Genomic DNA, 20,309 nt, shown 5'->3' on the forward strand with positions numbered 1-20,309 from the left:
TTTTAATCCAAAGTTAGCTCTGTGGCATAGAGATGTGCACAGATGGAGAGAGGACAGCAAGGAGGAGTGGGGGACAGGAGGGGTCAGTATGCATCCTGGGCAGACTTCAGGAGCAACTGTGCCAACATTCGTCAGGAAAGTCTCGCAGAAAACCCAAGGAAAAACTTGAGGCAGCACAGCCTGCGGGAGGAGCGCAGTCTTCAGCGTGACCTCCGCTACCTGTGATTCCCGCTGAATCCTGAAACAAAGAAAGCTCGATATAATGAAACGCTGTGCCATGCAATTCGCGGTACGGCGAAACATTTCGTGTTCCCCGCCACAACTGGCTGCAATATGGCTTAATGCAAAGAAATATTCGGTAGTACAAAAGAATCAAATAGTTGTCAGGGCATCCACCAAGCTGCAAGCCTTCAAACTCCCCTGACCTTTGCAGATTTTCACTGACTATTTGCAAGCACATTCCCGTTTTGATGTAGGCCACTCATCGACAGATCATTTACGGAATAACTGGATTCTACGGATCATGCATCACAAATTCAAACAGAGTACATCCTTCTTTCTTTCTACTGCCTCAGAGAACGAATGTCTTTCCTGCAGTAGGAAGACCCATTACTGTGCTTCATTTATAACTAGGGTCAGGAAATTGAGGCACTAAAAACGGTGGAAATAGGCAGGCGATTAGGCCCTCAAAAATACTAAAATAGGCAGTGAAACGCAAAAATAGGTGGATTAATCTGGTACGCTCCTCGGGTTTGTTGATATTTCGGAATGCCCCATGCAGGATAACGCACTCATTTAAAGGCTGTGATACCGAACAAGCTTTTCAACTTCTGGTACACGAATGCTGAGGAGGCCAAGGACCATGTATCGAACAATACTTTTAGTTCCTCGGCCTCGATGGTCTTGAAGGGCCGAGAGTGGCCATATCTTTTGATCAAATATACATGGAGCCCTTCTGGAAAATCGAGGTACTGAAGGCCACCACGCTCAAAAAAAAGGGACAAAAGGCACAAGGGACAAAAAGGGACAAGAAGGACAAAAGGCACAAGGGGCAAAAAAAAAAAAGCGAAGAAAAACCACAAACATGCAGAAATGAAATGCAAAATGCAGCACTCAGCATGAGCCTGGAAGGCGCGCTCGCACATCTAAAAAAAAGGCTGTCCTAAACCTAAAAACGTTAAAAACACACATAAAAATGTTAAAAACGCACCTAAAAACGTTAAAAGAGTGCACAACTCGACAGAGACGACAAAAGGTAGGCAACCCCGAAAATGTCACATTTAGGCGTTAATAGGCGTTTTTAGGCCAAGGCCTAAAATTCCGGGCCCTATTTATGACCCTTGTGTGTGTGACCCTTGACTGAATACATTAACAGTATGTATGCAGTATGAATGTGCCGCGCATGTAATCTCTCCTCCTTTCACAAAACTTTTTTGTCCATTTATGATATTTGCTATTGTGTCATGCTTCAATGTTTTAAGTGTTACCTCGTACAGCCACTTGTTCTTGTTGTATATGGTAATACGTTGGGGATGCAGTATCATTTTAAATTCATTCTCTGTTGTTTACATCCTATACAGTTATGTATTCAACATTGTTCCCCGTGACAACGGTTTTAATGTGTTAGCATTGCTATTTGTCATTGCTGTTCGCTTTGCATTCTGGTTGCGTCTGGTTTGTTATTTGTCATTGCTTTGTTGTATCTGTCGAGTGTACAAAGGGGGGGTCAGACCTCGTCAAGCTGCAGTTTTTGCAGCTTTTTGTCTGTATCCCCTCACAAAGTGTCACTGGTGAAATAAATTATTATTATTATTATTATTATAGGCCCCAAGATTGAAAATCGTGACCGTCTTACGGATGTGTGAAGCCTCGAGTTGAGACACAGGGTGTTAGGTACAAGGAGAGGGACCGAGATGGTACATTTAGATAGTAGGTTGTGGTGATGATATGGTGATAAGAGAACACATAAAGGAAACATGTGACGAGATAATGTATGAAATGCAACATAAAACATGCCAAAAACACAAAAGAGAATATTTCTAATGATGCATTCCCGCCTCATTAGCTACATTATTCATCCTTCAACTATCAGTCAGCGAAGTTTGGAGCACTAGACGCCATTTTTCTATTTTTACGACGTTATCAAAATCTGTAAAATTTGTTAAGTTCACCTTGTAGGTTCCGTTCAGACATTAAAGCTGCCACCATATTGTTTTCACTCCCCACCCCTGCCTTGTGATGTACTAGGAGGCTGTCAGTGCACCTAAATATACAGGGCGTTCAAAATTACGCTTCCATGAGCACTACGCAAACACAGTGATGACAGGAAACCGGATGATAACTTTACGCTACTTGTGTAAGAAACAGGTGCTGCTAATTATGTAGCACCTGTTTCTTACTCAAGGAACAGAAAAAATAGCACCAGTTTTCTCTTTTTCTGCCGATTTATAAAGTGCTAGTGAAAGCTTAATTTTGAACACCCTGTATAAAAACATCATCCTTAAGGCCAAGAGACAAATGAAAGTCACATATGTGGGTACGGACTGATGTCTTCTTACGAGGCTAGCAGCGCTACTGCTTGTCCATGAGAGATAAAAAAATTCCACCGGTTCTTAAAGTAGCACAGAAGTCATTTTTAACATCCAGTTTTCTTCCTATAAAACTGTTAAGTAGGCCAGTAAGATGCACCATTCAAAGTAATTTACACCACAGAGTCATAATTATCGCAGAAATTGATTTTAAAGTACGCCGCAAAAAGCGACCGTGCGCAACGGTGGTGAAGAGCAGTACTAGCCTGTGATCTGCCTGGAACCTCGCGCTAACGCTGTAAGGAGAACGCTCGCTGATTGGCCTAGAGAAATGTTGTCTGCTACTCGGCTGTTCTGGGTTCTGATGAAGGCTTTCTCCTTGCTCGGTAATGCTTCGGCCGCTCCTTCTATCCCCAATTCTCCGGGAGAACTGGCAAAACAGGTTTACGGCGGCAAAGGGACAAAGCGCTGACCCCCACTGACTGGCAAACCAGAACGAGTCTCCTTATGCCGTCATCGGTGATGTGGCATCACACCTCCTCATCCTCGTTACAGCTGGAGTGGCGAGTTAAGGGTGAACGCGCGGAGCTATGTTTATGTATGTTTTTTTTTCTGGGAAACAAATTGCGCACATCAAAACCTTTCGCACTATTTGGTATAATGAGACACACACTTTCATCACATGTCTTAGTCTGAAATTTTTTGGATGGCCCTCTGTACTCCTTTAAGGTTTTCGTGATAGGATTACTGTGTAGACTGTTTGTGGTCAACCTTAGGAGGATATGCAAAGATCACTACACCGAAAACAACATCAACCGTGAACGTCAGTGAATAGTGAAGTGACACCTCTTGTAGTAGAAACCTGCTGAAACAATCTGCTACAAATAAGCACATTTCATCGTCAAAGTCAGCCGGTCAGTGAAGGATAAAAGTCACTGAAAAGGTTAGCCAGCTGTAGGAAACGAACCCACATCTTCTGGATTGCCGTCAGTCAGGATTAAGTGAGTCAGTCATCACTTGAGAGTCCTTGTCGTCTGCAGAAATAACACACCGTCCCGTCATCAACGCACGTGTAAGATATTTAGGGTGCGACTTTTTCGTGGAAAACCTGATTCCGCCCAGTTATTCCCCCCCCCCCGACTCCCCCAAACTTACCCCCGACCAATTCGGGGTTAAATCCGACTTCTCCCCGAATTACGGACTTCACGATGGCGCCCGATTTCTTCTCCCCCCAGCCGTCCCGAACCCCAAAAAGGTTTTTAACCCGAAAAAGTCACTCCCAAAAAAAACCTATTGCATTATCACACTTTGTTACACGAAATACGCACGTGTCATGTGCTTGTTCTGAGCACAGATCGAGTCCACGTGTAAAGGGAATTCATTTCAAAAGCTCCATCTCGTGCTTGCGCGGATGAAATCTCCGCAGCAACGTGCATCCTCCGCGAGTCACCCTGAAATGCAACCCAAGGAAAAACTCAATGAAAACGAGAGGGGTCTTTGGCGGCATCGAATGGGATCCTCAGGAGGCAAAGATTGACGACATTCAATCACACAGCAGAAGCAGAAAAAAAAGAAAAAAAATTGTAATAATAACAATAATAAAAAAAAAAACAAGACACCTCGAACAAATTGGCGTGCTGAGGAAGACTCGAACAAAAAGAGTCACCGGGAAGAGTACCCCCCATCACACGGTAGACTGAATGACATTCCCGTCCAATGACAATCGCACCGAATGTCATTCGTTTTGTCTTACATCGAGCTACACAAAGAAACTGGATGTCAATTACACGATGTAACGTGCGTGCTTCATGTAACAAAGTGTGATAACGCAATAGGTTTTTTAGGGAATGACATTTTCAGGTGAAAATCCTTTCCCGGGTCAAATGATGACACTGTCGATGATTAAGCGGCGGTTTTCTAGTTTTCACGATTTATCCGCAGAGAAACGGACCAAATGGCAGTATCGAGATAAAATCTTGAGGCATAATACGTCCCCTAACATCTACTTTACCTTCCCGACACTGTTCTTATTTGTTTAATCTTCGTTACAAACCCCGAAGTTTATCTTGGCGAACCCTGTATATCAGAATGGGGTACCTGGCAGAACACGTTTAGTTTTGTTGCTCGCGGAAGTTGCTGGGATGGTCTCTTCCGAAAAAGCTCCCGATCTTCGTTTCCAGAATACGAAATAGTCCAGCGACACCCGTGCCTGCAAAACACACCGGAAAGCGCGAGCCTTAATTCTCTGCGAGAGCACGATTTATGGGCAAGTACTACGTGGATAGCAGGACGGTCCTTCAAACAAGGCTCATGGTGCTTCGGAAATCGTGGTGCTCCTTTACCTGATAGTCCCTATAGTCTTGTAGGAACAATTCCGGTCAACACAATAATGCTTCAATCCCAAATGTTTCGGTGCAAAGAGATAGATTCATTTGCGTCGAGTCTCCGTTGAGCAGACACTGTGTCTGTGTGGGGGCAGCCATGTATGTGATGGCGATGACGTTGAATGTTGCTTGCTGGTATGCATAACATAAAAAAAAAACCGACAGTATGGAACTCGAAAGGACAGACGCAACACGAAATCCCTTCGTTTTCCCTAGTCTCAGAATTTTTCATTATGCATCATCTTCACCAGCTGGTATATTCGTAGACATAGTGAAACCGAAACTACGCGAACGGAGACAGCCGCGGTCAAAAAGGGGAGATGTCAGTTGCTGTATTTTTGTATTAATCTTCCATAGAAGTGAGGTAACATTACTTTTTTTTTCGCTTTCATGTCTTCAGCAGCATGCGCATGTATCCTCATCGTAGCACATGAATTCACCGAATTCACGCGCGTCATTAGCGCCCCTTGGAGCCACGCCATCCAGACAGGTTTCTCGGTGGTTTCACGTTTCGTACGTCATTGCCGCTCCGGGCTCTTCACGTGAACGTCGGCTACGTCCAGAGCAAGGTGAGATCCTTGATGCGTACTTACCATCTTTCACTATTATTAATGCCGTGTTGTAGTTTTTTACTGTCTGTACGATTTTCCCCCCCACTGTTCTCACTGTATTTGTAAATTGTTGATCGTCAACCGTACGACGTAGTTTTAGCCGCCGGATTTTCTTGTCTCTACCTTTATACTGACCGTGTAACTTCTCTGCTGATGAAGGAACGAATAATTAAGAGACACGGGACACGAAGACAAGCACAAGAGTTCTCAGTCTCACGGTTATTCGTTCCTTCATCATCATGCATCAGTGTCCGTTATTTCACGCGTATTAGCCGCACCGCAGATAAGCCGCAGGACTCGTTTTTAGATACATTTTGAAAATGTTTTTGCAGATAAGCCGCGGGTAATACGACGCGATTGCTTTGTGCGCTAAACCAGCCGCGGCTAATACACGTGAAAATACGGTAGTCTGCGCCCTATCTCTTTTACTTCTCTGCGGCTCGTTATCTATTAAGCTGAGTCGTCAGAGTAAATAACGTACGCTGCGTCCGAATGGTGCCATATATGTTACCTATGGACCACCGATAAGCGTGCCCCTTGCTTGTCGTTGGATTAATGCCAAGTATGACGTTCCTGTGGTAGGCGGTGTCATTCTGCAAGTCGGCTTCACCTAACTACCGTGTGCATTGAGGGGAAGCCAGCTTTAGGAAAATCTCGATGTTGCTAGACTACTTCTTTCTTTTGCTCTAAATTTAGCGAAACATTTTCTAATCGTTCCGTTTTATGGTTTTACTGTGGGGAAGCCGACTTTACAATAGTGTTGACTGCGCCTTTGTTGCTTTGCTGGGCTCCCCTCCCTTTTTCGCTTTGTTCTAATAAATATATCCCCCTTTCTCGTGTTGTTTTTTCTTCTTTTTGTAGCAAATGATCCTGTGCTGGCCCAGGGGCGCATCCAGACCCTCGTTTTTTTTTGGGGGGGGGGTTCTTTGTGGGAGCGCGTAGTGGGGGAGGGAAATCCAATCTATAAACTGACGTTTCGGGGGGGCGATCGCCCTCCCCCCCACACACACTGCATCCTATGTGCTGGCATTGTTTCGAAAGAAGACCGTTACTTTGCTTTGTTCTCTGAGCGGGTTTTCTTCATAGGACAACACGTCAGAAACAAAAACGTATTTTGGAGACGTCATCAGCGTCCTGTTCGGAACGCCACCGGCATTGATATAGTAACCCCCCGATGTGGTTTCGGTTTCCTGGAATATGGCGACGGCGTCTTCGTGGTTTTCTGTTGTTTCGTGGCACTCTTCGCATTCGTCGCGTCACATTCTGTCAGTATATGATACCTTTGCCACATAGCTGACAGGCGGGGTCCACTTCAAAGAGTTCACTCGTCCGCCTGGCATTTTACTAGCCCTAACGGAACAAAACTTCCAGTAGTGTTCCTGAGGATATCCTTTCCCGGAAATCCGGATCTCCCTGGGAGACGGAAATTTTTCCGACAGACGTCCCCCACACATCTCCGAGTGGCCACGGTTTGGACTTCCCACAAATATCCGTCGTTTGTCCTCGCAGGATGTTACACGGAGATGGCGGGACGTTGCACGGACTTACATGCGTACGTGCTCACGGCCCTGTATTTTCTTATTATTATTGATACTGTTTATTGAGCTGCTGCGTAAGTGGACAGATTCTTACTAGGCGTTTTTTTTTTTCTGTCATTTTGTTTCATCTTCCTTTTTCAGTTGCAGTTCTTCCTAGTATTTCTGTTACTGACAATGGGCACGAAGATTTAAAAAGAAAAGAAAAAAAAAAGCTCTTAGAACGATGAACTTAGAAAGGCAGTGGCATACCTTTCCAAATCGAAAACAGATACTAGATATTGCTTGTCTCGCGAGCTTCCACCAATTCGAGAGTCCCGTTTTTGTCTGCGAGTCAAACTAAAGCGTGAAGTGTTTAATTTTTTAAATTTTTTATTTTTTAATTTGTTTGTTATTATTTGTGATTGCGTATACCGATAACACTGGACTGAAGAACTGGTTGAAGTATACGTCAAGCAGTTCTTCTGCTATCATCTCTGGGCCGGCGGACGTTCTTGGCCATATGTTGCTCAACCGTCAAATCACTAATTACTTAAAAACAGTTAATTAACTTTTTCGTTATAACAGCTACGAAGTTGTCCCAATGAGAACATCTGTCCCTTTCGGTGACCCGATATCGTAGCCGTTTTCAGAACAAAAATCAAGTCGGTAGATCGGTCGGTAGCAAAAAATTCGTGAAGGAACACCATTTTTTTTCTTTGTTTTCTTCATTGCGCACCTTTCGAGACGTGTCTTTCCTTCACCCCCAATGTGAGATGGTGAAGGAGCCTCATCCGTCGAAGATGCTGCCTCAGTGCCGCCTCATGCGTCGAAGGTGAGCTTTAACTTGTGGAAACAAAACAAATACATATGTATCGGGTGACGCGATCGGAACTGCCCTTATCTTGGGCTGCGACAGTGTGCTCTTTCCCCCTCTCACATTGGGGGTGAAGGAAAGACGGGTCTCCGAAGATGTGCAATAAACAAAATAATGAAAAGAAAAAAGATGTTCCTTCACGAATTTTTTGCAGATGATCTACCGAACGGATTCTTGTTCTGAAAACAGCTGCGATACCAGGTCACCGAAAGGAACAGACGTTCTCATTGGGACAACTTCGTAGCTTTTATAATTAAACAGTTAATTAACGATTTTTAGGTAATTAGTGATTTGACGGTTGAGCAACATATGGCCAAGAACGTCGGCCGGGGGCCCAGAGATGATAGAAGTGAAAACAGCTTGTCTATATAGCCCTTATAGTTTTTTAAATGAAAAATCTGTAACCGTCGATTGCAAGCATCGATGATCGGGGCGGGTACACAGTTGCCAACGGGTTGCATAAGTGTAGCTGCAGATGGAACAATACGACACTATACCAGGCGCCCACAGCTCCCCATAGAGCCCATATTTTGAGATAATTCAGGCAACACTGGACATACGACCAATGAAAATGCGTCGTGATGCCTAGCAGCCAACCAGTCAGCAACCCCTCAGCTTGGCTCGGCTTTCGGCCGGTTCTGGCTGCCATTGACTTCTACTGGTTTTCATACCTGGCGCCCGTTATTCCAAAATAACTAAGACATTTTTGATAGGCGAAATACATATTTATTGATGTAACGTATAAGCTCAAATGCTTGACTCATATATTCACCGTGCGTACAGGACGTTTCGTTCCTTGAATAGACAGCAACCAAACCAAGTTCGAACTTGCAAAGCACTCATGCAATCTACTTCTGGAGGCGAGCGAAGTCCACGAGTGTGCGTTTCACAGATGAGCATCTTCTTCTCATTCTGGCGATGCAACGTAGGTTACACAGTCACGGGAAATACTTTTGTCGTTACGAACACTCTCTTCTTAGTCACTGTATTTGACAATGCAACAGCGCTCGAAAGTGTTCCTCAGGCGTCAGCCACCAAGCATTCCAGTTCCGACCCGGCAAGAATGTCCGTAGGTTGACACTTTATCGGAGATCAGTACATGGCCAGAGTCACTATAGCTCACTCTCACGAACAAACCCGCGCGTACACTTCCTCTTTGGTCGTTGTGGTCAACCGACACCGGCGAGCCGCGGAGACGCAGCGACCTTGCATGGAGCTGCCCGACTGCCGAGACTGCCCGCTAAAAGTGAGCTGTCACATATTTCGAAACTTTATCAACCAATCCCGGAGCGCGCATCCTCCTTTGGCCAATGGGCATCCGTCATGATGCCTGACGATGTAATACCAGGCGCTCATAGCTCCCCATAGAGCCCATAGTTTGAGATAATTCAGGCAACACTGGACATACGACCAATGAAAATGCGTCGTGATGCCTAGCAGCCAACCAATCAGCAACCTCTCAGTTTGGCTCGGCTTTCGGCCGGCCCTGGCTGCCATTGACTTCTACTGGATTTCATACCTGGCGCCCGTTATTCCAAAATAACTAAGAAATTTTTGATAGGCGAAATACATATTTATTGATGCAACGTATAAACTCAAATGCTTGACTCATATATTCACCGTGCGTACAGGACGATTCGTTCCTTGAATTGACATCAACCAAACCAAGTTCGAACTTGCAAAGCACACATACAGACTACTTCTGGAGGCGAGCGAAGTCCACGAGTGCGTGCGTTTCACAGATGAGCATCTTCTTCTCATTCTGGCGATGCACCGTAGGTCACACAGTCACGGGAAATATTTTTGTCGTTACGAACACTCTCTTCTTAGTCACTGTATTTGAAAATGCGACAGCGCTCGAAAGTGTTCCTCAGGCGTCAGCCACCAAGCATTCCAGTTCCGACCCGGCAAGAATGTCCGTAGGTTGACACTTTATCGGAGATCAGTACATGGCCAGAGTCACTATAGCTCACGAACAAACCCGCGCGTACACTTCCTCTTTGGGCGTTGTGGTCAACCGACACCGGCGAGCCGCGGAGACGCAGCGACCTTGCATGGAGCTGCCCGACTGCCCAGACTGCCCGCGAAAAGTGAGCTGTCAGATATTTCGAAACTTTATCAACCAATCCCGGAGCGCGCATCCTCCTTTGGCCAATGGGCATCCGTCATGATGCCTGACGATGTAATACCACGTGACTGTGACGTGATTTTATTTTTCTACTGCCGCAAATGCGGAGAGCTGTGGAGGCCTGGTAATACCACGTGACTGTGACGTGATTTTATTTTTCTACTGCCGCAAATGCGGGGAGCTGTGGAGGCCTGACTATACTATCCTCCTTGACATGCCTTCAAGACAGCTCACAACATTCTCGACTCACGCTGGCTTATTCAGATACAAACGCCTCAATTTTGGCATCAGTAGCGCAGCTGAAATATTTCAGAACACTATCCGTCAAGTCCTCAAGCACATCCCACTTCTGACACCATTGTTGTGTTCTTGTGGTTATGTTACGAACGGAGTTTCATCAAAACTGCGCGCGTTCGAGCGCCATGTTTATTTTTTGCAACCATCGATGATCAGGGCGGGTACACAGTTGCCAACGGGTTGCATAAATGTAGCTGCAGATGGAGCAATAGGACACTACAAAGAACATTAGAGGCATGGGAGGGTGGCATCTAAAAGTTGAATTACGGATTGCTTATGCGTACGTTGTGGATGCGATCTTCATTAGAACGCGCTGACGGGCATGGCCTTATGAAACGTCTTTTCTTCCTTGAACACTCAGCGCATTTGTTATTGTCCTGCTCTTAAAGTGAACCTCGGCTCTCCATCATTCATCGTCTTCTACATTCTTTGTTCCAGATATCCCTTGCAAGGTCAAGTGAAGTATGTAACTACAAAGCATTAAGCAGGCATCATATGGAATTTGAGACAAGACTGCTTCCGCTTCCGCCACACTTGTGACGTCACGTCTCACCCCTAACGATGGCGGATCATTGGGTGCCTTGAATGTCACGTGGCACGTTGCAGGAGGGCCATTGGTCCGACGTGGCGATCGTACCGAAAGTGATCGACGGAACTAGGAAACGATGAGCGCGGGGACCAAGGACTGACAACGGTGATCCGCAGGGTACGGGGACAAATATCACGTGATGTCCAACAAAGGTTCGTAGGACTCTAACACTACTATAGGCTCCGTGATGGCGATGTTGCAGTGAGCCACACAGCAGAGTTGGTCGCTGTGACCTTGGTGAAGCTCGCATTCCCTCGACATTTATTTCTTTATTTTTTACTTTACCGTAGCAGGCATTCGTTGAGCCATTCAACGACACTTTTCATCCAATCAAGGGCACCCAGGGAACTGCGACGCTTGTACACTGGTATAACGACGTAAATAAGGTAAGTTTCCTTCAGAGCCTTCTGTCACTCAGAATGTTGTTTCGTCTTCTGATCTGTTCTTCTATGAGAGTCTTCCGCCTCCCTTTTGAGTTAGAGAAATAAAAATATCATCTGACGTCACGGGTTCCTTCATAAAGGGATACAGTCATTGACCTTTATAAAGAGTCCATAATCTGAACAACGGGACGACGCTGAAGTAAACAATGTAGAAGTAGATCCTTGTAAAGAGACTCTCTTTTGAGCAAAGGGGTTTACCGTGACCAGGTATTTTTGTATAAGTGTCTACAAAATCGTGTATATTGTACTGGTGTAATTACGAGGCTAGCTCTCTCCGTCCCAAAGCGCAACACCAGGGCGCTGCGAATGTTCCATGTTTTTTGTAGCTCTACAGAAAAATGTCCCTCATTAAGAATACAGATTTTAAGTAACATTAATTCTGCTTGCGTTGACTCGTTTAATAGTAATATGAGAAGTGTCCAATCAGCTCTTCATCGCGCATGTGAACTCTGCTGTTTGTATAAGTATGGCCAATGCGAGCTGCTTTTTCATTGTGCTATGAACGTTTCATTTTATTGTATGTATTAATACATTCCTATGTTGTGTGTTTTTTATTGTGTACTGCTGGTAAGGCTTTAGGCTCTTAGCAGACACATAAATAAATAAATAGACTGAAGTGTGTTGTTATGGGCTGGGTAGGAAGTTAACATGGCGCTGCAGCAGCGGAGGCTCCGGCGGTATCACGTCTTTAAAAGAGCTTTAAAGGGACTATGAAACGATTTTTTTCTTCGTTTCGTTCGAAAGAAGACATTGTTCTGAGTCTAGAACCGAAATTTTACTTCCGTCGCGCGAGCGGATTTCTCGGGAGCGAATTTAAACGGAGCGGCGAAGGGAGGACAGCTGGCGCCGCGCCGTGACGAGCTGCCGAGAGGAGACACAACGGGTAACTTGACGCGACCACGGCCGGCTCAGCAACACGTCATCGTGACGTGTTGCCGAGCCGAGGTATCCCGCCAGGAGCATGCGCCGTAGGATCCCGCGTATGCGTTCATCGGGAGTGGAAACGGTGACGTAACGGGGAACCGAAGAGCGGTCCGTACAGTTACACCATCGGCAGGGAAATATGCGCGGGAGAGGAGGAACGCGGAAGAGACATTTCCAGCGCGCGCTCCTCGCAGAGTGGAGCGATTTCGTCCGGAAAAATTTGTGGCATATTAGTTTCTCTGCGGGAAGAACAGTTTCCATGGAAAAAAAGTATGGGGGTTCGGGAAATTTCATAGTCCCTTTAAAATCTCTTTATTTAATATCGTAGCTCTTTTCCTATGAGAAAAATTTAAAAAAAAGATAGCCATGTGGATTGTCGACCCATACCGGGCATAGTGGTTCCGCTTCCACATACGGGTTTCTGGACACGAGCGTCCTTTTAAAAGAGCAGTGAATTCCCGTTTTTTTTAAATTCATCAACCAAGGTAGTTCCAACCAATCCTCCTGTTATTTCCCTGTTTTGGTTCGTTAGTTCCCAAATGTTCCCAATTCCCCTGGTAGTTCCCAAAAAGAAATCACTGATCTCGCCGGACTTCAATGCAGTCTATACAGTGTTTTGCAGGACACTTTTCTGTTTTTCCGGTTCCAGATACCGTGCTCGTACTCTGCTACCTGAGCTGCCCAGGACCTTCTCCTGTTTCCTTGCCCTGTTGTAAGGTAGGTAATCCTTTTATTTAGCCCCGACTCCAGAATGCGTTACCCAACCCTCTCTCACGTTCCCACACAGTCTATCCGTGACATCCTTTCCACGACCTAGCGTACCTGTGACAAAGACAATTCCTTTGCTTTTTGAGTCCTGTTCTGACCCTCTGTCTTGTATGTCTCACACCCTCGGAACAGGGGTTCCGTTCCAGACGAATTACCGCACTTCACCTGCTTGTTGTATTTCAATTAGTCTGTTCCTAATTTCCGTCTCAAAATTACAGGAATTTCTCGCTACATCTCCAAAGGCATGGCTTCGACACCTGAATTTTATCTCAACATGGAAAGGTCGCCACAGTGGGAAGACCTCAGGAAGGAAATGCACGAAGCCATTGCGGCGAAAGACGAGGCTGGTGTTCTAAAGTGCCTGGATGCTGCACCTGATTTGAAACTGTGGTTGGATCCTGTCACAAAAAGGTCAGCTCGTTACAAAGCAGTCGAACAGAAAGCCATCCGTATACATGGCATTTTAGTCTCGCGTGAATGTGGACTCAAGAACACAGAAGAATCTTCGTGTTACCAACATCTCACACCCCTTGAACGAGCTGAGATTCGTCGCCAACGATATTACACCACGGAATGCGAGAGCTCTTACATAGACTATTTGAAAAGCAAATCTGTGAGCGTCACCAGATGTGATGACTTCGGTGTACGATGGGAGAAGATGATTGAGCGGCTCTCTGGTGATGAATTAAACAGGATTATTCTGAAAGTGGCTGCAAGAACGCCACACCTAGAAATAAGGTTCGACTACAACAGTGAAAATGTTCAAGGGACCACGGGAAGCTCCAACAGAGGTGACATAGGCCTTACTTTCTGCAGAGAACAAAGAGTGTTCGTCGCGGGTCGTGCTGCAGAAGCCAAAGTCTGTGGAACACTTATTCATGAGTTATGTCATATGGCACTTTACCTAGTGTACAGGAACGATGGTAAGCCATATTACACCAATGATACGGAGAGCGAACAGCGATACAAAGACATTCTGAATGACATAAGACCAAGGCAGAGAGAACTGAACCTTCTCATCCAACAAGCTTTTATGGACACAAATGAGGAAGAAGAGTTAATTGTACGGATTCCTCACGTTCTGGTTCAATATGGTTGCGAGGAAGGTCGTAGGGTTCTGGAACAGGAAGTTCCAAAACTGCTAAGGTTTTTCAAGGACCATGTCATCCCGGACATGCGAGAATACATTAAGAGTGGAATCCCCTCGGCAGACGCCGAAAGGATCAAAGAAGAAAACGCCAGGCTCCAAAGATCTTTCAACATTGGCAAACTTAACGTCAATTTCGAAAAGCCATTAAAGACCAGTATCTTGAAAAAAGGGTCGCTTCACGTACTTACCTGTCCAGAGCTGAGCCTTCTCGAAATAATGGTTCACAACGCTGTGCAATCTTCGGGCCAGCCATACTTGTTTTTCGAGACATCCCAGACGGACTGGACAGATGTGTTAGTGGACTACAAATGTGCATTTGTGCTCGTGACGGTCCGTCCTAACACAGACTTCGGACAGGACCTCAGATTTTTGAGTGAAGTGTCCCGTGTGACTGGAGCGAAAGTCATCTTGCTTGTGGAAGACAGTGGCAAGGATGACTTGTTGAAGCAAGTGGAAGAAGAAGCACATTTTGACAAGAAACCTTTAGTGTCTAACGTCCATGAAGCGAGTTTGGAGCATGTCGCGAAGAGGTGCAAAACAGACGTTTTCGAAAAATCTGTCCTAAAACTTCAGGGCGAATATGTTTCTGGCTTTCCTAACGTAATGAATATCGACACCTTCTTACGTTGTGTAGACACTTCGGTTTTCCTAAAGCTATGTGAATCACTGGTCATTGACGTGGGACCTCTGCTTCATGAACTAGAAGGAAGTGTTAAGAACTGTTATGTGGAGCGAGTGTTTACAAGGGCTGTGGAAGTTGACCTGAAAAAGTGCAGAATGGACGACGAGAATGAGGCTTTCGCACTTCTGGGGTGTCCGCATGATTGTGTTGCAGAACTTGTACCTCAAGGTTATGAGGCAAAACATCAAGATAATTTGACGCGTTTTGAAAAGTTTGTGGTCCTCCAGGAGACATGTGACTACGAAGCTCTCCTACGAAATGATAATTACAGAGGGAAGGTAGTGCACTTGCTAAGGCTAAACGAATCCCGTAATGGACTCTTGTGGACCAAATCAAACGGACGTCTCAGTCACCTTCCAATGACGGGAAGTGGCGATTATACGACAGAGACGTTGCTGAACGTGCCCGGGAAGGTCGTCCTCGTGTCTGGCGCACCTGGTATGGGAAAGAGTGTGCTGGCATCGCGGTTGTGTACAGAGTTGAAAACTCAAGACAAGAAGCGGTGGGTGCTCTACGTCGACCTTCCTCAGAGAATGGCATTAGTGAAAACTGCGTCGCCTAGTCTGGGATATCTCGCGGATCTGTGCCAAGTACGAAATGATGGTCTGGAGTTCGCTTTGTTCGAGGAAAGCTTGAAGAATGGAAGCCCTTTCGAGGTCGTTGTCACGTTGGATGGCTTCGATGAAGTCAACGAGGAATGCCGCAACTGTGTGCTGCAACTTGTATCGTTTCTAGCCAACAGAAAAGTTTACAAGGTGTACCTCTTTACTCGCACTGTGTTTAAACCTTATGTACAAGATGCCTTGCACACAGTGTCATATGATCTCGTTCCTTTTTCTGATGAAAACCAGAATGATTTCCTCACAAAATATAGGGCCCAAAGAGAAACTCTGGCCACCAGGAATGACGGACTTGCGCAAAAATTCCAGCAACTGTTCGGGACATCGAAGAAGAAAAACAAGACAATCCTGGAAACCCCTCTCCTACTTCGTATGATGGCTCAGATGGAGAGTGGGGAAATTACAAAGTCTGACGATTACTCTTCGCTCCTTAATATTGCTGACATTTGTGGCGGCAGGATATATACTGTACACATCTACATGATGTTCGTTGAGTACAAGCACCTTGTGCACCGAAAGGAAAAGGTGAAAGAAAGCATCTCCCTATGTGCAGTGCGAGGGGACAACGATACCGCGAAGTCTCCATTCTACGCAAACCACGGTCTCCTCGCTATGAAGTGTATATTTCATCAGGATGACTTGGAAGTCTTACTGAATGAAGATGAACTAGACCAGTTAGATCCCGAAGGAAAATTCATCGAGGGCATTGCGGACAATTCTCTCAAAGAAGGTTTTGTGAATGGAATTAACGATGGAGGAATTCCGGAGTTCGTTCACAAGACTTTCGCTGAATTCTTCGCAGCTCACTACCTGTTGGAAAGGACAAAAGCCAGAAAAAGGCCGAGCTTTAGGAAAAATGTCGTCGGACTGTACGGTAAAAAGGACTACGAGGCTGTAATGCTGTTGTTCGATGGACTTGCGTCGATGTCCTATCCACTTCACTCTGCCTTGATAAACAACGACGCTTCATATTTTGAGCAACGTGATATCCAAACAGAAGACATGCATGTTGTCGATGAACTCCGAAGGACTCCATTGCACGTAGCTGTCCTGCATGCTGATAAAAAGACATTGGAGAAGCTTCCAATGAATGATGAACTAATCAAGGATGATTTGTTCAAAATGTCACCATTCAAGTACGTGGAACTCTTCCCCCCATGGAACGTAGACGGGATGCAACGGCTGATAAAATATTTGAAGGATAAGCCTTTTTTAACAAATATTTGGTGGGCTAAGCTTCGGGCGCACGATTTTCAGCGTATCACTCAAGCTGGGACTCAAGCTATAATTCCAGCTATGACAGAGAAACTCAACGTATTATGCGCTCGATGCAGTGAGGAAGCAGTGAAATATTCTACCGAAAATCTGCGCAGATGTGAAACCTTCGAGCTAAAGAGAAGTTTTCTAGAGCGAGCTATACTCACAGCTGTGATACACGACCTACCAGACATTTTAGACGTGTATCTGAGCTATGTGTCCCCGAGAGAGAGCACAGTAAATCTAGACAAAGACACCATGGACCAATTAGAATCACGCAAGAAACGAAGCTTGAGATGTTCTGCAGAGCCTTCGGTAATTGGAAACCTTGATCGTATTAGATACAATGACAATAGAACTGTGCCTTTTTACTCAAAGTCGACAGTTGTTTGCAAAATGCTCCTTCCTTACTGCGATATGGGAATTCTTGATAAGGATGGAAACACAATGTTACACATTAGCGCGAAGGATGGAAATCTGGAAGGAACAACGTTTTATCTCGCACATTTATCCGTGAGCAATAGAAATAGATACTTTCAAACTCCTTTGCACTTGAGTGGAGATGCAGAGATTGTGAAGCTACTTCTTCCTCTTTATCCCTCAGTGAATATTTTGGATATTAATCAACGAACTCCGATGGATATATGTGCAAAGAGAGATGATTTGGAGACCATGAAGTTGTTACTCCTTCGCACTCGGACATATGACACACATCACATGAGACCTAACACAACACTTCATGTGGCTTCGTACTCTCTTTCCCTTAAAGCTGTGACGTTTCTTCTACCTCACACAAATGCACACGTGCTTAACTACGAAGGAGAAACGTGCTTAGACGTTACTTGGAAAAGTCTGAAATATCAGTTGAGTTTGAAGTCTAACGTTGTGAGATGTCTCATCCCACACTTGCTGTTGAACTCCCCTGAAACGTTCGGCTCATCACCGTTGTACATCTGGGCGCAAGGTGGTAGAAGGAAAGTGATGCAAACTCTATGGCCTTATTTGCGACACAGTGACCCTAGGCATGCACAGAGGATCAGCAGAAGCTTCGTGCATGTGGATGTGAAATGGGATTTCGAGGAAGATATTTGGTGTTTGAAACTTCTCTTCCTCCATTTAGATGTCATCGCTGGTGATCCTTATAGCCGTAAACTGCTACATAATATGGCCAAGGATGAGCTATGCGTGATAAAAGAAGATTACATTAATTACGTGAAGCTGTTAATGCCGCATTTAAATCTCAGTGAGCAGGATTATGTAGAACGTGGAGTAAAAAATGAGGACATTGCTACGTTATATCAAGGATGGTCGGACATGAATAAAACCGATGATCCCCAGATTGACGATGTCGACACGGAAATGGTCGACGACGATGGCAATACGAAGTTGCTAATAGAAGCAGAGGAAGGTAATGTGGAAGCTGTGGAACTTCACCTCTCCCATTCATCCGTGTGCTTTACAGATAAAAAAGAGAACACTGCATTGCACTTGAGCGCGAGGAAGGGACACACAAATGTGGTGAAGCTTCTCATTCCTTTTTATACGTCAGTGGACGTGATCAATGTGCTTCGGAGAACGCCCATGCATGTCTGTGCCTCAAATGGACACCTAGACGTTGTAAAGTTATTATTACTCCGCTCTAGAATGAGTTCCCGTGACAATTATGGAAGTACACCTCTTCACTTGGCCTGTGAAAGTGACGCCGTTGATATCGTGAACTTCCTTCTTCCCCACTCCTTCCCTAATACGCGCGACACTAGGGGTTACACGTGCTGTGCTCTTTCCGCTAAAGAAAGCAAAATGAATGTTCTGAGATGCCTCATCCCTCACTCTCTTATAAACTATCCTAATTGGATAGGCGAATCAGCAACGAAAACCTGTGCACAACGTTATATGATAGGAATGCTGGTGACATTATTGCCATATTCCTGTGATTATGACGTTGCGAGTTTATTGACGCCTTCCCCGCTGCCATTTAGTACGGACAATATCAGTATGGGAAAGACATCTTGTCTGAAACTGATGGTTCTCCACTCAGATGTCAGTGCAGTAGACGTGTGTTTTCGTGAAGCACTCCACGACATTGCACAGTCTTATGGAGGGAGTAATCCACATCTGCCTCTAGGACAGACAGAGAGATCATGTTACTTGGATCATATTCCTCTCTTGCTTCCTCATACAAATGTTTCTGCTGAGGACGACGAAGGCAAGGAACTATTACAAGACGTCATCGAAAGTAGTAAAGTAAGCTTGGTTCAGAAGGAGCGTAGCTTAGTTCAGAAGATGTTCAGCTTAGTTCAGAAGATGTTCAGCTTAGTTCAGAAGAGGTTCAGCTTCCGTCAGATATGGACTCGCTTGAGTGACTTTCATTCATGATGCTGACGATTGCTGGCAACGGTTGTGGTTAAGTACCAAGTGGCACCGAGTTGTCAGTGGACACGAGCTCTTAAGAGGATATGGCTGTTTTAAGAGAGGCATCAACAGCAGTATACTGAGTCCTTGCCTTCCTCCGTGAAAAAAAAAAGTAAAAATAAAAAACTTTTGCAATGGCCATGGCTACTGCCTATATCTTTTTTTCCCTTCTTCATGTTATAGTGCTCTAGTCACCAGTTTCGCTACCAGCAAAGCTGGCTGGTTTAACTTTTTGAAGTATGTTCTTTCCATAGTATTTATTTTAATTTATCTTTGTATTTATTTAAACTAGATTGTTAAGTTTGTTACCTTTGTTTGGCGCTGTATGACGAAAGTTCCTTTGGTGCACTAAAAGCTGAATCATCATTATCATTCTTTGTGTTACCAACCACTGTTCGGTAGATGGTCCAGAAGACGATTCGGAAATGTGTAAACACATTTTTTTAAAACTCCTAACGTGTTTAGTTATATGGTTAGCCATTTTATACAACAGTACCTGTGATTCTGTTTATATCGTACACCCCACCTTTAGATAACTGTAATACAGCGATTTTGCCCCACATTGTTTTCTTAAAAAAAAAAAAGAGTCGCGCAGTGCTACACCTTTTAGGGTGGTAATGGCTTTTGTGACAATGTTAGTCCAAAAATGTGTGAAGTTCACCCTGTACCTGTCACCCTGACCCACGTTCAACCCTGGACATATATGGGTCCCGACTTCACCACCCTGGGTTTCAAAATGTATATACCGAAATATCTAAAAATGTAAATAAAATACATTGTTCTTTCGCACATTGGAGAAGGCTTAATTCAAATCATCTCGGAACTCTCGCTCACTTCGCTGCAGAGTTGTGTAAACTAACTATATTGTCAGTTATACATTCATTACAACCGAATTGATGTATGAGTTCCAGATTGCTCTGTCAGCTATGGTTACAGATTACAGTGTAGTTACAGATTACGGAAGATATTACTTTGATGTAATCAAGGTCTGTGTAAAGGAACCACGTCTGACTCAAAAATGCACGTCAAAAATTCGATTTGTGTGCGTGTGATTAGATGATTACGTGCAGTTGTCCTTAAAGTAATGTGTCCAGTTGGATGTCATCAAGAGATGCAGAAGGGAAG

General features: G+C 44.9%; 1 protein-coding gene across 1 annotated transcript; it reads left to right on the forward strand.

Annotated features, from left to right (window-relative positions):
* The first annotated feature begins 5,310 nt into the window (after nt 1-5,310).
* On the forward strand, nt 5,311-19,321 carry LOC135379108 (uncharacterized). The gene is made up of 5 exons (XM_064612363.1): nt 5,311-5,481; nt 10,778-11,080; nt 11,219-11,314; nt 12,945-13,012; nt 13,282-19,321. The coding sequence occupies exon 5, from the start codon at nt 13,308-13,310 to the stop codon at nt 19,146-19,148; it is 5,841 nt and encodes a 1,946-aa protein (XP_064468433.1). The 5' UTR covers nt 5,311-5,481; nt 10,778-11,080; nt 11,219-11,314; nt 12,945-13,012; nt 13,282-13,307; the 3' UTR covers nt 19,149-19,321.
* Nucleotides 19,322-20,309: the final 988 nt, after the last annotated feature.

Source organism: Ornithodoros turicata, chromosome 1, assembly GCF_037126465.1.
Source record: "Ornithodoros turicata isolate Travis chromosome 1, ASM3712646v1, whole genome shotgun sequence".
Lineage (NCBI taxonomy): Eukaryota > Metazoa > Arthropoda > Arachnida > Ixodida > Argasidae > Ornithodoros > Ornithodoros turicata.